General features: G+C 34.9%; 1 protein-coding gene across 1 annotated transcript; it reads right to left on the bottom strand.

Annotated features, from left to right (window-relative positions):
• Positions 1-2,679: 2,679 nt before the first annotated feature.
• LOC126970645 (cytochrome P450 4d2-like) lies at positions 2,680-18,023 on the bottom strand. Its single transcript, XM_050816725.1, has 10 exons — positions 18,007-18,023; positions 13,889-13,998; positions 9,738-9,831; positions 8,989-9,174; positions 7,327-7,396; positions 7,110-7,236; positions 6,718-6,930; positions 5,214-5,457; positions 4,048-4,215; positions 2,680-3,357 (listed from the first exon to the last, which is right to left on the bottom strand). Exons 2-10 carry the CDS (start codon positions 13,955-13,957, stop codon positions 3,194-3,196), a joined length of 1,335 nt encoding a protein of 444 aa, XP_050672682.1. The 5' UTR covers positions 13,958-13,998; positions 18,007-18,023; the 3' UTR covers positions 2,680-3,193.
• Between the last annotated feature and the right edge of the window lie 575 nt (positions 18,024-18,598).

Raw genomic sequence — 18,598 nt, 5'->3', positions numbered from 1 at the left:
ATTTTTAAAAACTCTCCATACGCTTGGTATTAGTTAAATGTTTGTGTACCGGGCTATTAATAGATACAATGAGACCTCCTCTGTTTGTGACAGAAAAAGATCTGACCATCCACGTAGTGTTCGTACGAAAAAGGTGGTCAAAGCAGTAAGGGAAAGAATTTGAATTAATTTATCTCGGTAGATGAAGATAGCACCTAGAAGATAAAATTAAAACATGACTCAGGACTTGCAGCCTATAAGAGACGTACTGGTTATTTCCTAACTGACAATTTAAAAAAGAATAGGGTGGTAAAATCAAAATAACTACTGAAGCGGTACGCAAAGGGAGGTCACAGAAATTTGTTACAATCGAGCAACATTATCACAAACAAAATGACCGAATTTATGTTCAAAGCTCTAAGGAAGCTTCCCAATTAGTTGTCAGAGTGCAACGTGGGCACTATCCGCCTTCAGTTGAGCACTTTTGTGAAAAAGGTATCAAAACATCGGCAGAAGTGTATCAAAATACCATTCTTGAGCGGGTAGTGAAGCCCCTTAACACCATGTTCAATAACCAAGAATGGTCCTTCCAGCAAGACTCAACGCCGGGTCATATAATAATATAATATTGACAGACTTTTTACACAAATTATCTTGCCCCAAGTTAAGCATATACTCGCATAGTCTGTGTTATGGGTTACAAGACAATGATATATTTAATACAATATACTTACTTAAACATACATAAATTCATATAAACATACATAAATACATTTAAACATCCATGACTCGCAAACAAACATCCATATTCATCATATAAATGCTTGCACCTAACGGGATTCTAACCCGGGACCTCTAGCTTAGTAGGTAGGATCGCTAACCACTCGGCTATACAGGTCGTCATAAAGCTCGGTCTACGCAGTCTTGGTTGAAAACGAACGTTTTGGACCTCATCAAAGCTGAAGACTGGCCGTCATCTAGTCCCGATCTCGACTTCGAAATATTATCTTCATTTGAACTCCAGCGTATCGTGTTACCACATAGCAGGTATTAGATTTCAATAAAAGAACGTTCCCAATTTCGCCGCTATTTATAAACACATATGGCTTCCACCATCTCTTTCAATTCATTGTTAATCACGTGTGTGGGCGGTCTTCTACGTTGTTCGCTTAAAGATTCCATCACGACAGTGTTTCAATCAAAATCGCACGGTGCGGTCATTAACAGTACCCTCCCCAAACGCAACATTGATATTGCAAGCTGTTTTGCCGCGTAAGTATCGCGTCGGAACTCGTATTCAAAAATCACTCGAATTTTCAAAGTATCCATGTTTCTTGACTAATCAATCAAAAAAAAAAGGTCGATAATCGAATGTTGCACATTTTTAAAAGAAGAACTACATAATCACCATGTAAAAAAAAATTCACTAAAATATCTTAAGCCATGAAGGTTCTATGTCTTTAGAGACTGAGCGTTTGGAGATTAAGTAAAAAAACTGCTTGAGTAGTATGAAGACTGTGAGGCATGTGTGGAAGATAATATATTTTACTTCAGTTACATGATATATATACAAAATCATTAAAACTAGTTAACCAATTACAATTGTTACTTAAAAAATATTTACAAGTTTAGAAAATAAAATAGTTAAACGTTTCATTCAATAAGAATTGAGAATAACATTATGTGTTCTGTCTCGCTTTAAAACGAATGCTATCGCAGTAAACCGGCCAGCGAGCGCGCGCTTGTGTAAACTCGCGTCGAACCTCGATCATCCGATGTCAATGAGCATTTAACACCTGCTCTGTCACTCATTGATTAAAATTGAATGTATAGTGATCGACGCCGCGACGCTTCAGTCGAGTACGGCCTTGCTGTGAGGTTGTGTATTGCGGAGCATATGACTGATCACGTGAGTATATCTGCGGTCGTCGAGAGAACGTGACGATGCTTGTACTTCGATGAGCTGACTACTGGTGATCTGTATGATTCTATGAGTTGATGTACAGCATTATGAAATGGCTCTTATAAGAGCTAATATTACGGTATATAAAATAAAATGTTCTTTTCAGAGCGAATCTTTCGGCATACGCTTATTAAAGTTAATATGCACGAATAATATTTCTACGATCTATAATGCTACGAAGGTATTAAGTTACAAGTTAGATATTAGACATTTGTATTAATTGATATTATTGGTTGTAGGTACAGCTACAAGCCAATTCAAAGTACCTATAACAATAAAATGGCAATTTCATACTTTAACCCCTATTAAATAAAATACAGTTTTTATGAATTTGTCAATAATATGCCCCTGTTGTTAGCATAAAATAGTTTCACAGCAGTACTGTCAAGCTGTGCGTCAGTAAATTTTCTAGTAGAAAATATGTCCATTCAAAACAAATATTGGAAATAAAAAAATTATCGGTCCCAAATCGAAAAAAAATATCCTATCTCACAAGTAAACTGCACTCCATGATGTAATCCTCATTAAAATCCATTCATTAGTTTAGGAGTTCACTGGAAACAAACATCAGGACATAAGATTTATATATATAAAGATTATTTTCATAATTTCAAGAAACTTCAAGGAACAAAGGACACTATTATTAAAACTCAAATTTTTCTATTTAAAATACTTTAATAGAATTTTTATTTAAATAGTATAAAATAAGGATTAACAATATATCTGAATGATAACAAAACTTCAACTCATCACGTATAATTATTTATTAATAAATAAACAAATAATGTTTTACAAACATAAACGCAATCAAGTAAGTTCAGTTGGTAGTATCTAATGATAAAACAAGTTTTTCTATTGTACGTTGAAAAGGCATATCAAACTGCAACTAATCAAATTTTGCCATCTTTAGCAAGATGTTTAGTGACACTCCGCTTATAACTTGTTCTAAGTTCTGAGAGACTGCAATGCTCCATCAATCATATAAAAAGTTTGAAATTTGAGCCTTGGGGAAAGGATAATCACAAAATTTATATACCAATAAACTATACAATGAACTTGGGTTTTTCAAAACATAAAAGCGGAAACATTGTTCAACAATGTTTTGTTGAAGAGATAATAATGTAGAGAGTTACAAAGTCTTGTATTAAATTACATTCAAGTTATATTTATATTTGAGAATTCTGCTTCTTTTTAGTCTTTATTACTCTCCAGTCAAGTCTTGGTTGCTCCGCCATTACTTCAATCTTGTATTTATTTTTTTCGTCGCTTTAATTTAAGGTGAACTCCGTTTGTTGACTCTGTTATAATTCTGTATGCAAATTGTGGTTCGGTTCCGGGATTGCCAAGTGTTAATTCGTATTTCCGTATCATATTAGACAACGTTGCTTTCATAGCTGCCCATGCATACCGGAAACCTATGACAAAATACAGATTATTAATAACTGACTTAAACAAAATTTTAAGATATATTCCTATGTTTGACAGCAAGTTTTTTGTGCCTATTTGAAGCGCCCCTCGCGAGCGTCCAGAGAATTAATGTTGACGTATAATACATATGGCTGCGAAGGAATGTACAATACTCTGAAGTTTTTTTGTATTTTGAATTAATTTCGTTCGGTTTCCGTGTTATTTATACTTCAAGAATCAACGTAATAAAGTACACAATTTTTTGTAAATAGTTTCCCACCATATATCGATGTTTGCTGAGGTTGTCATCACTAGTTTTAGTACCGCAGACTCTTGCTACACGGCCAACAGCGCCAAATTGGCGAATATCAAATAGGCATAAAAGCACTTTGACAGCCGCCAGTCCACTGGTATACAGTAGAGGTCAGTGTTGTCATTACATTTTGACAGGCAGTAACATAATATTATGAATGTTGGGTACGGAATATTTCATATTTATTTATATCGCAACAGTGATAACATCTTTTACACAAATTATATTTTTTTAAACCAATTATTTTCTTATAAATAATATTTGAACTTAATTCATACAATTTGTTACTTATATTAAATTCTTATTAATACGTCACTCATTTATTATATTATGTACTATAAAATTTTTATAAAGTGAGTAAATAGCAACTATGATTTATCATTACCTAAACAGTTCCTGGGTCCAGCACTAAATGGAACGAAAGCGTGATTGTGCATAGAGCTAAAGAATCTTTCAGGATAATATTTTTCTGGTTCTGGAAATAATTTCGGATCCTTGTATATTGCTTCATAAAAGACCAAAACGGTGGTGTCTGCAGGTATAACTTTATCACCTGAAATAAATAAGAATATTAAAAAAAGCGATCAAAGTGAGAGGAGTTATTGAAGACTAACATTTGATATCAGGTATTCCTTAAAAACGTAAAATAGTAATGCATACAGACAAATTTGATTTACATAACTAAATTGATAATGATCTCTTTGCCTAAAAAATATCTAAACAATTTGTTATTTTTTCAAAGCGATAACCTTACCTAAGTCAATTTCCTAATTTGCAAATATTGAGGTTTAGCAGGTTTTCAATACTGTAAAGTGGAGTCCTGTAGATGAAGCCACAGCCTGAGAGTTGAGCAAGACATACAAGATATATCAACGATACGTCACTCGAACTGTTGGTTGAGTTTCAAGAGCGCTTGCACAGAACGGTTCGAGCCCCGCATCGTTCGTAAATTTTGAATTGAAATGAGTTATCTTTAAAAAATCAATTCAAAACCAATCTTTATTTTACATAATATTTGCAGAATATTAATTCTGATAGCCTGGTATTCATTTTATATATTTTTCTAAACACAAAACAATATTAATAAACTTATCCAAGCAATCAATTTGTTTTTGATGTACTATACAATGAGCATCTAAGTCTAAGTTAAGTTGGGGCAGAATTGACAATTATTTTTACTTTCATTGACATTTACAATTTTATAACAACAAAACTTTTAATCATGCCCGTCCTACACATGTGTACACATTATTATATAATATAAATAATGAAGATTGAATGTTATTGTGTTTTTAACTGTTTATCTATTTAATTGTTTAATTCTAGTTGTTAGTGATCACTGATACAAATGCTCTTTTGCAAACCAATTTATTTAAATATGCATTTCATATCCCTGTACTAGGAGTAAAATGGACTGCAAACTCGTCGCCTCAATTTTAGCATTTTAGCCAGCATGGGTTTTTAGTACATTTATGTTTAGGTACATAGTGTAACATTTGAGTTGGTCATGCATATGAACTCTTACATAAATATATTGTATCTATTAGTTACCTGTGAATTTAAGATCATTATTAAGTTGACGTCCAATTTTAGTTACGGTTGGTATAACTCGAATGCTTTCTTTAATAGCAGCTTCTAAATACTTCATTTCATTTAAATCATGGTTAGTTGCTTGTTTGTTTAAGTCAGCTTTGAAGATTGCTATTTGCTCCTCAAATACTCTTCGTTGTACTTCAGGATGTTTGGCCAAACAGTACAATGTATGGGCCATTGTCATCGTGGTTGTATAATGACCCTAAAAGAAAATCAAGAATTAAATAGCATGAATAGGTATAAATACATTGAAAAGGACAATGGAGATTGTAAGTCAGATTATTACAAGATATAACCTGCCCATGATGACTTGCAACAAGAAAATAATTTCAAGAATGCCCGGTTCCGGCTACCGGCCTTTAAATATAATTTAAATTTTATTAGCGCCGACCCCTATAGCCCAGTAATTCGCTTACAAACTTTCACCTATATTTTAAAAATTTTGTTTTAAATTTACTGATTTTATGCCAAAAGTGGTCTAAATCTCCATACTTTCTTTTCTTTAAGTCACAAGCTCTCATTAAAAATCTATTACTATCATACGAGTATCTGGTATTAACTTTTGGCAATACAAAATCTTTTATTTTACGCGTAGACAGTTTAACATACGAGTAGTATGTAATTTCCTTGACATGTACGGTGAATCAGTTAAACCGTTTACAATTTTATACAGAAATATTTGATCTTTTTGTTCCCTTCTCAGCTCCAGAGAAACTAATTTACCGGCATTAAAGGAACTAAATCTCTTATTTAAACATTTTTAATACTTCTGCTGAATGTTTTCTAACATATCCACGTGAACGGCATATTGTGGATTCCAAGCAGTCTAAGCATGCTCAAGATTAGATTAAACAAATGCGATATTTAACAGTATAAGGGTCGCAGGATTTTTTAAATCAACAGTTTGGCGTTATATGATCCCTAACATTCTATATGCTTTATTATTTATTTTATCAATTTTGTTGTAATGTATGTGAAATAATAGTTGACTGTCTAATTAGACTCCTAGATCTCTCAAATATTGTATGCATAATCCTCCTCCTTCTAGAGTCGTATTCCTCATGGCTGAGGGTCGTGATTTCTGTGAGGATTCAAATTTTTGACAATCGTTCGCCATCTGTATCTATTTTTGACTACGTGCCGTGCGTCATGAAGTCCGGTATCCAGAGATCTGCGGATTTGGTCAGACCATCTTATAGGGCTGCGACCTCCAGGGCGTCGTCCGTCTCCTTTCCCGGTAACCATCAGTTGTTTGAGGTTGTGGCCATCTTTTCTGGCGATATATCCAGAGAACTCTAAAATTCTATGGAGGCAGATGGACGAGAGTCTGGTTTTTACACCTAGAGTGTGAAGGATGGATTGGTTGGTGCGGAATGCTGTCCAAGGGATTTGCATAATATACTAAAATAAATAATAGAGTATATGCTATTTACTATTTATCATTTAAATCATCTTTACGTACCGTCCAACATACAAGAGTTAATTCTTCATTGATTATTTCATCTGGAGTTGGATCACCGTTATTAGACTTACTTAATAAGAATTTGTCCAATAGACAAGCATCATCTGATACTTTGTCTTCAATGAGTTGCTCCACATCATCATCTACATTTCGGTTGTTATTTTTTGTATCCTCGATCAGTTGATTTAATTTCACTTTTCTTTGCCTTATGATCTGTAAAACATTCTCAATATTAAATGAATGTAGCTTTTGTATTCACAAATTATCGCATTATTAGATAAATAGACAGGTTTACGAGAGAATTTGTTTGTGGATAAGTAGGTACATTAATATTTAGATGGGGTGGATAATATTATTAAAAAATAAAACTCATATCATAAAACATAACATACGTCTGTGCTTGTGTCTTTGATTGTTCTGATCGTGTCTTGCATTTCTTTATAAAATGGAGTCAGCATAAATATCATCCGTATATTCCTCCAATATGAGAAAAAGTTTTGTGTTATTATATTTACAACCCTGAAAATGAAAAAAATTATTATTTACAAATATAAAATTTAAGATCTGTTTAACTACTTAACAATATGAAGTTTATTAAGGATCACTCACTTATTGCTAGCTTCTAAGTAAGGATGTTGCAAATCATCTAAGAGGTTATAGTCAACGCCCATTAACGAGTCTGAAAATATAAAGTCATCTTGATAAGAGGCGTAGTAATAAGATCTAATGTGCTTTATTTTTTTTATGTCAATAATGGACGAGACGAGTAGGATGTTTAGCTGATGGTAAGTGATACGCCCTGCCCATTATAATGCAATGCCATTCAGGATTCTCGAAAATCCCAAAAATTCTGAGCGGCACTACAACTGCGCTCATCACACCTTGAGACATAAGATGTTAAGTCTCATTTGCCCAGAAATTTCACTAGATACGGTGCCCTTCAGACCGAAACACAATAATACTTACACATTACTGCTTCACGGTAGAAATAGGCGCCGTTGTATTACCCATAATCTAGCCGGCATCCTGTGCAAAGGAGCCTCCCACTGGTTAAATTTATGTTGTGATGATTCAAAGCGACCTTTATTGTTAAGTTGTTTTTATAATTTGCTCAGTGTACTTAATGAAAAATTTGTGATCTAAATTATTTTCTATTTGTGTGTGCTTTAATGAAATATAGAAAACTATTTGTAAAACTTTCGAGATTATTTTCTTTATGATAAATAATAATAATAATTTGTTATTTTACAGGGCTAACCCTCACTTCCTGGATTAATTACACAAATTAAATTTGAAAAAAAAAATATGCGTATTCTATGATAGAGCGCTCGCACGGAACGCGAGAGGTCGCGGGCTCGAGTCCTGCATCGTTCTTAAGTTATGTTTTCAAATTTAATTTGTAATCATGTTTTAAGAACCTTCTTCCGTCACAAAAATATTTAAAAAATTATGTGTAGTTTAGCCTAACTTTGGTGGCGAAGCTGTGGTTTGCCTGTAAAATATTTGTAGGAGACTAGCTGACCCGACAGTAAATAATAAATGTAATACAGTTTTTTTAAGAATTTGTCAATAATATTTCATAACATCAAGAATTGTTTCGTAAAAGATGCTTCCAGTTGTTATTGTACTTAATGACATTGTTTCATAGCATAACTGTCAAACCCTCCGCATCAATACATTCTCTCATAGAAAATATGTACATACAAAACAAATATTAGAAATAAAAATAATTATGGTTCCCAAATCGAAATAAAAACTATCCTATCTCTCAAGTCGGACTAAACTGCACACCATAAAGTAATCCCCATTAAAATCCGTTCATTTGTTTAGGAGTCCACCGCGGACAAACAACGTGACACGTAATTTATATATATTAAGATAAGATAAGATATCCGGAAGACCGAGCCTTGCTCGGATTTTTAGAATGTACAAAACATAAACTAATAGGACATCTGGATCCGAACCTGGGTCTTCTGCTTTCCGGATCACCCAATGAGTATCACCCGAGCTATTATAGTCTTGTATATAGTGGCGAAATTTACCTTTACATTCTAATGTTATTGTTGCGGTTTCTCGTTAAAACAAGGATAAAACTACATTTTTTTAAATTGAAACCAAGCTAGATCGATTTCTCGCCCTAGAAACTACCTGTATACTAAATTTCATTACACTCGTTAGAGTCGTTTCCAAGATTCAGAATATATATTGTATATATATGCAAGAACTGCTCGTTTAAAGATATAAGATATTAAGAAGATAACTAATACTTACGACATAAAATATCAAACATGTAGGGTCTTAGATATTTGTACATATCAATGTCGTCATCATCACGGTGATTGTCGAGTATTTCAAACAGACGTCCGCAGTATTTATTTACGTGCTCAATTCTCTTCTCTAAGGTTTTGTAGCTAAAGCTTGGGGCCATCAATTTGCGCGTTGATTTCCATCGTTCTCCTGTAATATAATAATATTGTTATTTTTGAACTATAACAGTGGAAATTAGTTTTATCTACTTTCATTCGTTTATCTGATAAAAAGGCATTTATTTGATTTCAAAATTGATACCTTTCGGATTCTTTTTCATGTTGTTTTTAATATACTAGATTCTACTACCGCTTCGGAAACAAATGGTGATCTGTGAGAGAAGAAGCGGAGCAAGAACTCTACCAGCATTCCTCTTTTGCGCTCTTTTGAATGAAATATACAATATTGTACTGTCATTGCTATTGCTGTAAAATAATACTGCATCACGGCAGAATTAGGTGCCGTTGTGGTACTCATAATCTAGCCGACACCCTGTGAAAATAACAGAACATGCACAGGAGCAAAGGAGGAGGTTCACACTGGTAAATAATAGTAGCTGGTTGGATGAGGGCAGCGCAGGACCGATCGTCATGGTGATCTTTAGGGGAGGCCTTTGTCCAGCAGTGGACGTCTTCCGCTTGAAATGGATATAAAAATAAAATATTTCCACTTTGTATTATTAGTTTCAATTTAGATTAATTGTAAAATGTTACCTTCAGATGTTGAGACAGAGTTCCCGAAAAATGGCATCATTGCGGCGTTCCTCTCAACTGGCTTTGAGAGTTCTGTTGGGTGATTCAGTATTATCTAAAAGTGAATTTTTGTAATTAATTTATTATGATATTTAGTTATTTATTATTATCTAACAATGACTTTAGAAAATATTTGCGAGTAATAATAGAAATACCTACCCATTAAAGATTTTGTTCTTGTTTGAAAACAAACAGAAATCTTTTCTATTAGAGAAACGAAAGTGTTCAGAGGCATAAAATCACAAAATAAACAACATATATAAATAAAAAAATCAAAACATGTCCTATTTAATACAAAAAAAAAATTTAAGACTTGCTTTCGAATTCAATCTTTTTAGTTTCCTCTCTTTTAAACTGACGTCAAAAAGGAGAAGGTTCTCAATTCATCGGTTTTTTTATTTATTTTTTTTATGTTTGTTACCTCAAAACTTTCGATTAGATGAACCGATTTTTATAATTCTTTTTTTATTTGAAAACTGGTGCTGGTGCGTGTGGTCCCATTGTAATTTGATCCAGATCTGACAATGGCATCCATGAGAAAAATCATAAAAGTCTTAAATTTGCTATACATACGTATAGCAAATTGAATGATAAATTTGCGAATAACTTAATACCGCGCCAACTGATTTCGATGATTATTTTTTTATTGGAAAGGATATACTTCAAAGATAGTTTGGTGAGAGTTTGATTAGGTTCTGATTACGGAATCCATGGCAAAGTAACGGAGCGCTTACGTTTATTGCTGAATTGAAAAATTTTGTATATCTGCACATATTTAGACAAGTTGTTAATTAGTGTACTTCAAATTCACTAAAAGTCAAAAAATAAAAAATAAAATATCAAAAAAACAACCGCCTTCAAAAACACTATTCCAAAACAATAGATATAATATGCACTAAAAAGTATAAAAATAATTGCGTACTTTTATACGATCTAATTCTAGTTACGATTATTGTAATTTTTGGAGACGATGTCATCCAAGATAGGCTTGTAACTACATACATAGTTATAGGTGAGATGTGCTTGAGTCGTGAGGAGGTGAGAGGCGAGAGCGGGTCGCGGCGGAAGGACACCAAGTCCAAAAATTACAATAATCGTAAATAGAATTAGCTTGTAGAAAAGTACGCAATTATTTTTATACTTTTTAGTGCATATTATATCTATTGTTTTGGAATAGTGTTTGAAAGGCGGTTGTTTTTCTGTTAAAAAAAAATTTCTACTAGTGTTAGACGGTCACTTTTATGACCTATAACAAAAGGAACCGTGTTGTCTACGCCTGCTGTCAGCAGGTTGACTTGGTAGGTACTTACTGAAAATCAGTGTTGTAAATCAAATCCAAAAATGCTGAGTGGGTGTCCTTTTCATGACGTTGTATTTTTAATTTGTTAATCTTAAAATGTATATATGTTTTGTGTTGTCATGAATAATCATAATACTTTACTATACTTATTTTACTTCTACCATTAATGAAAGTGTGCGTTTCAGTTCCGACCCGTGACTTGTGTTTGTTTGTTGTATTGCCAATATTAAAATCGCGATACAAAAGTAACTGTTGATCGTAGATGTGTGAAAATTTGAAGTTGTATGTATTTTTTAAAATTAAAAAAAAAATGTGTGGGGACCACCCTTAACATTTAGGGGGATGAAAAATGTAAAAAATAGATGTTGTCCGATTCTCACACCTACCCAATATGCATCAAAATTTCATGAGAATCGGTCAAGCCGTTTCGGAGGAGTTCAAAGTTTAACACCATGACACGAGAATTTTATATATTAGATAATGAAAATGGTCTTTGTTTGAGGCGTTTTCTCGCCTGAGCCACTGATCGTATCGAAATGGAACTACCACCATTCGATGTAAAATTTATCCTAGATGGTTTATGGCTACTTATTTTTTTGTTGTATTTGTACAAAAATGGATATAATTTAATTTATTTCCTTTTAAAATTCGCCCAGCGAAGCGGGCGGGTACGGCTTGTTAAATATTTACGGCCTTACAAATAAACTTGGTATAAAGTTATACCTGAGAATAAACCAAGAATATGCAAAATATTGCCTATATAGTCAACAACACTGTCAATACAATGATAATTATGAAGTTTTCCGAAAGTTAAGTGTCCTTCCAAATAAACGCGGGGAACGTTATACGTCCGAATAAAGCAATCATAAGCAAAACGTCTATTTGTTAACAAGTTCACATTTAAAAACGGAACACTTATTGTATGTGTGTCATGTATCGACTTTGATTAAGATACTTTCCTACAAAGTATTGGCCTTTGGTATGAGAAAACATTTTATTACATTTGACTAATTTCTTCCGGTCAGATTTTTTCTTTCGATACTGTGGATTGACCCTCTCATAAAAATTGATCCGCATAAAAAATTCATCAAAATTACTCATTTTTATCAACATATTTGGGGCACGTGCCCTACGTAGGCACGAGAGGTATGAACTCCTACAACGCATCATGGGAAAATTTGCCGGAAGGGAAGAAAGGCGTAGGTCGCAGAGAGAAGTCTTGGCTGCGCAACATCCGAGAGTGGACAGGAATCTCGCCGCGCGAAGAACGTAAAGTTAAAAGTTGTCTTTAAATTGAAATTACTGGGCAAATGAGACTTAACGTCTCTCTTATGTCTCAAGAGCGCAGTTGTAGTGTAGTGCCACTTAGAATTTATGGGTTTTTCAATAATTTTAAGCGGCACTGCATTGTAATGGGCAGGGAGTATCAATTACCATCAGCTGAACGTTCTGCTTGTCTCTTCCCTTATTTTCATTAAAAAAAAGGCACACGAAGAAGAAGAAGATGGACAACTGGCGCTTGACCAAAAAAATTACTATGCCAAAATTGTATTCAGAGAAAAATAGGAATTACAAATAGTTCCTGATACAGTTATCTGTATGTCTTTTTTATTAGAATTCCCCAGTCTGTCCTAGTTAAATATCACTGTATATTATATAATGACTTGAATTGTGTAACCTAAATCAACCTAAATGATTTTATTATTATAATTAACTTGATAACCATATCGACGTGTTTGTGTGTTTTATTTTCATCATCATTTGAATATTTTATTCCTCATATAACTATGTATCATTACGTTCTCCACTTTACTATTTTTATTAAAAAACATAACAATATTGATAATTTTAAATAATAGAAAATAATTTAGATTTTAAATCACGGATTAGACAAAAATAATATCACAGCACAGTGATATACTCTGTGCAGAAAATGTCACTCTCATATTGTTTTAGGCCTAAATTGACTTCGGATACAAAAAAATAACTCTAGTTACGGTTAACCGGTAAAACGGTTATACCGTTTTTCCCTAAATTAATATAACAAGCAGTTCTATAAAAATATTATAGTTTACGATGTCATACAGAGGATGGTTGTTCAACTTTTTAGGTTTCTGAAACCAAATGGCGAAAAACGGAATCCTTATGGATTCGTCATGTCTGTCTGTCTGTCTATCCGTCCGTCTCGATGCCACAGCCACTTTTTCCGAAACTATTAGAACTATTCTGTTGAAACTTGGTAAGTAACCCACACGTGTGGGGTATCCGTATACCGCAATTTACCTTTCATTCAATCAACTCATATTACAAATAAATAATAAATAAATATAAAGTTACAACACACTACAAGAACTAATATATTATGTTACTTGCTGATGCGGAACCCTTCATTAGCAAGCCCTACTCGCACTTGACCGCTTCTTTATTTTTGCAAAACAATGTAACTAAGAATCATAAATTGTCCTCGAAATATTAAGTTTAAAATCCAAAAATGAACAAAAGAGAATTGCATCGCGTGGTTGTCTTAATTTTATGTAGTAATCAATCATTATTTTTTCATGCAAGATTAGTTTTACGCAACTATGCGTAAAAGACGTCGTTTCCTGGTGCGCAGAATAAGGGGCAGCACCAACGGTATCCTGAAGATGATTGCTAGACTGCAAATATTTAAGTCACTGTTGCTAGTAATAAGTAGTTAGTTAAGATTAGGATTTAGTACTAACGTAGTTTTTTAAGTGTAACTAACATGATATAGAGTCTGTAGTTACTTGAAAATAAAGTTTTATTATAATTATTGCCGCAGGTCACTCACCGCAACATCATCCGGATCTGTGAGCAGCACCCATTCCTCAGAGCCAACGGTCATGCGAAAGTTTTGCATGCCATGCTTCTTCCATAGTTCTATTAATTTATGGGATGAAGCTGAAACATTTTATTTGATAAGATAACTGTCAAAATATTAACTGTCGCTAAGAATTTTAATTATTAGTAAACGAGGTGTATAGTGGAATTTCCTTAATAGTCCATGACAGCGAGTAATTGGAACTGCCGAGTATTTTATTATAGAAAAATCTTTGTGCTTTGTATGGCGTTACTGTGTGATTTTTAAGTGTCAGTGGCGCTATAGGTAGAATTGACAATCACCACGGAGCTCAGGGTTCGACCCTCACCCACCACGTGTTGATTTGTGTTTCTTTTTTTAAATTAATATTATGTTTAATTGCTAGTGTGGGACGTAGTATATACCACATCAACGTAGATGTGGCGTTCAGGTAGATGCTCTTGGGCGTCACGGGTTATCCTACCTAAGATCGGCAGGCCGTATCAGTCGCCACGCCAGCATTAATGAAGTCATCCGCAGGGCATTTGCCGCTCTTAATATACCAGCTGTTTTAGAGCCAAATGGTATCACCCGCGATGGCAAGCGTCCTGATGGAATGATTCTGGTGTGGGACGCGACTTGCGTTGACACTCTGGCTCATTCTCATGTCCAAGTTACGTCAATTGGTACTGATGCTGCTGCTTCGACTGCCGAAGACAGCAAACTTCGCAAATATGTCGGTCTCAGAATGTCATACAACTTTGTGCCGTTTGGTATCGAGACACTTAGCCCGTGGGGCCCAGTGGTGCGGAGAATGTACAAAGTACTATCTTTGCGCCTCAATAAGGCTACTGGAAACCCAAGCGCTGGAAGCTATTTCGGTCAACGGATCAGCCTAGCTATCCAACGCAGAAATGCAGCCAGTATTCTTGGTACCCTTCCGCAAAATGATAGTTTTAATTTTTTGTAATAATAGTAATTTAAATATAGTTATAAAATTTGTTTTGTTTAAATAAACGGTGTCTTATTATGTTTATAGGATGCTTTAATAGCGCCAACGCTCTTGTAATTCCTCTGTTATAAGAGTGTGTGGGCGGCGGTGATCAACATCATCATCACGTCACCCGTATGTATGTCTGTTTGTTCTCATCTTCCATTGAACTTTCCGAACCAACAATCCCATAAAAAAAAACTGAAGATAAAAGAAAGGCTATCGTCGACTGTGCAATTACGATTTCTGAAGATCTTTGGTTACATCTCCAGAATTGAAGGATCGATTGACTGAGGGACAGGGCGCTCACCCACGCGATGTACCGATCTACTCAAAGTAGTGACCCTAACAACTGTGGTGAGTGCTCTCGCAATGCTGCAAACCGCTAAAAGTGGAGGAGCATCGCGCGGGAGGCAGTGCGACCCAAAACTAAGGAGACCAACGACGACTAATGTTGCATCATCTTAGAGACCACGACCACTCTGACAAGAGTGACTGATTGAGATGAGTATTTCCCGGATATCATGTAATCCGATATCAGTAATCATTTGAAACAAGTCTAAATTTAATCGCTCCGTGGGCATCACTATAATTTTTATATTAGGGGGTGCAAAAGGGAAAGACGTTCACGTGATAATACCTAATTTCAAGTTAACGTGATAATACGTTGTACGGATAAGTTTACATTTGGAATACTTGCAAAATCTCTATATTACTTATCAAAAATCTTGACAAAGAGGTTTTACTTTATACTTTCAACAACAATTCTCTAACTTTATTGATATTTATATCTAGCATAATTAATACAGGATGGGAAAGTTCATATTATATAAAAATTCTTTAGTAGAATGGCGGCTGAGGTACTGGGGCGGAGATGGGGCTTGGGCGATGCTTCGGACGTGCAGGTTGCTGAATCATGTTTTTGTAATTGAAGCTTATTGGACGAGTAGCAAACTCTGCTCTCACTGCAATATACGTCGAGTAAAAACTGCACCAATCATAAATTTAATTGAGAAATTAATAAAAAAATCTACCATGAAGATAAAAAACTTGGGACGTATTCCATCTGTTTAAACACAAGAAAACGTGCAACGAGTTAGTGATGCAGTTCTCGCATATCCCCGGCGATCTGTTCGGAAGCATGATTCGGCCAAACTGAGGACAAACCGTAGGGTAGCCTACATAATAAAACCCGTTAAAATTATCTATGAAACTTATTTTATGGAAAAGGCGGACAAACGACCGAATGGGTCACCTAGTGTTAACTGATCACCGCCGCCCTCATTCTCTTGAATTACCGAAGGAATCACAGGCCCATTGTCGGCCTTTTAGGTAGGTGTACGCACTTTTTTTGAAGGTACTATATATCGTATCGTCCCGGAAACACCGTTCAAGGAAGTTCATTCCACAGCTTTGAGTACGTGGAAGAAAGCTCCTTGAAAACCGCACTGTGGAGGACCGCCACACATCCAGATGGTGGGGATGATAACGTAACGATTTCACTTCGTTAGCCCAAGGAGTAGGCATACCTTTCAGGTTTGTTTGACCAAATGGGGACTTCTTTGCCATAATACACTGGCCTTCAAAAGTAAGTATCACACTTTTAAAATTGGGATAACGTTTTAAGTTCACAAAATATACTTTCGAAATAAAAAGGACTCCAAAGAGAAATTAATTTTGTACATAAAAACTTTATAGTCGGTAACCTTTTTTTAAGAATTGGCTGAAAAAAAACTTCAAAAACAAAACCATTCCTTTTTCAAAGTGGACGTTTCCGAATTACAATTTTACCATTCACATTTTTCTTCCTGTTTTAAATTTTTTCAAGATCGATGGGTCTTGTTTTAAAAATTTATGCTAAAAAGCACATAACATTTATTTATCATGCCTCTTTCAGTTGAAGAATGTGCTAGGAACATGGCTTTTCTGGAACTGTATGCGTCGCACTGCAAGAATGGTGGGTGTGACGGTACGAACGGTCCAGAAGGTAAAGCGAAGGTACGAAGAGACTGGACACCATCTGAGGAGACCTTGTAATGGCAGACCCAGGTGTACCAGTGCCCGAGAAGATCGTTATATTATTTCCACTGTGTTAAGAAATCGCCACCAAAATGCAGTTGAAGTCCAGCAACAGCTGCTTCAGACCCGGAGGGACTACATTAGTGACAGTACAGTGAGAAGAAGACTTGCTGAAGCAAATTTGAAACCCCCAAGACCAGCGAGTGGCCCAAAACTCGAGAGACAGCATCGAGTAGCGAGACTGCGATACGCCCGTGAACACATGCGGTGGGATGAAGAAGAATGGTCAAGAATTTTGTTTGCAGATGAGTCTCGATTCTCCCTTTACACTTCTGATGGAAGGCGAAGTGTTTACAGGCGACCTGGTGAACGATACCTTCAAGCCTGCATCTCAGAAAGAGTCCAATACGGTGGAGGCAGTGTACATGTATGGGCTGGCATATCTTCAGCAGGTCGCACATGGCTAGTAGCCATAGAAAATGGCACCCTCACTGGGCAAAGATATGCTCAAGAGATTCTCAATGAGTATGCAGGGCCGTATTTAGCAAATATGGGTGATGGATCGATGCTGATGCATGATAATGCCCGGCCACACACGGCTCATATCGTACAAGAGTATATTCAGGAGGTCGGTATCAGCGTGATGGCTTGGCCATCAAGAAGTCCTGATCTCAACCCGATTAAACACGCCTGGGATGAGCTTGGGAGGCAAGTCAGAAATCGCAGACCACCACCTACTACCCTCAGGGCACTAAAGCAGGCCCTGGTAGAAGAATGGGAGAATATTCCCCAACATCGGCTCCGAAACCTAGTGTTCAGTATGCCAAACCGGCTCGAAGCTGTAATCAGAGCTTGAGGAGGCAATACCAGTTATTAAAAATTAAATAACATGTAATACATTTTAGTTGAATTTTTTTACACTAAACTAAAAATGTCTATTTTCATTGTTTTATCTTTTTTAAGTTAAAAATGTTACTAATGTATAATTTTAGTTTCTAAGAATTAAAGCCTATAAAATTTGCAACAAAACGTTTTTAATCTTAAATCTCTACCTTCTATAGTTAGTAAAAAAAAATAATTTGAAAAGTGTGATACTTACTTTTGCAGGCCAGTGTAGTTGCGTCCTGCCGAAGAGTACCACTGCATTCTTAGTGGGTTTGCACAATTGGCTAATCTGTACTTTCTTAAAGAGGACTTCCTCGTTAAAAAGTCATCCAATTTAGTTTTAATGAAAGGTTTAATTTTTGCTTTCCTGTTTGTTTATCAAATTCAGATGCGAAATCTTTTACGTGGGTGTCGTAGGTAGTTTTGGAGTTAAAATCATTTTATTCAGTTTAAAATCTACTCGATGCAAAAGTAGATCAAATTCTTAGGCATAGTTAATTTTTTTAATTTTAATAATTACTAATTTAAATTCACACAATTACTAGTAAACTTTTACAAGCAAACTATTCAATAATCTTTATATAGTGCGGACGACGTCGCGGGCAGTCACAAGTATTATATAAGACATTTCCGATCGTTCGACATAGGTCTGAAAAGGACTTTCTTGAACAGGTGATAGATTTTGGACATTCAAAAAGTGATTTCAAATTTAATTTTGAATAAAAAATATTTGAATTTAATTGGATATCATATCCATATTATATAATATAGATAAAAAAATATAATCGAGTTTGTAAGTCTTTTTT

Source organism: Leptidea sinapis, chromosome 21 (assembly GCF_905404315.1).
Source record: "Leptidea sinapis chromosome 21, ilLepSina1.1, whole genome shotgun sequence".
Lineage (NCBI taxonomy): Eukaryota > Metazoa > Arthropoda > Insecta > Lepidoptera > Pieridae > Leptidea > Leptidea sinapis.
The sequence above is the reverse complement of the archived record's forward strand: the minus strand, read 5'-3'. Positions and strand labels throughout refer to the sequence as shown.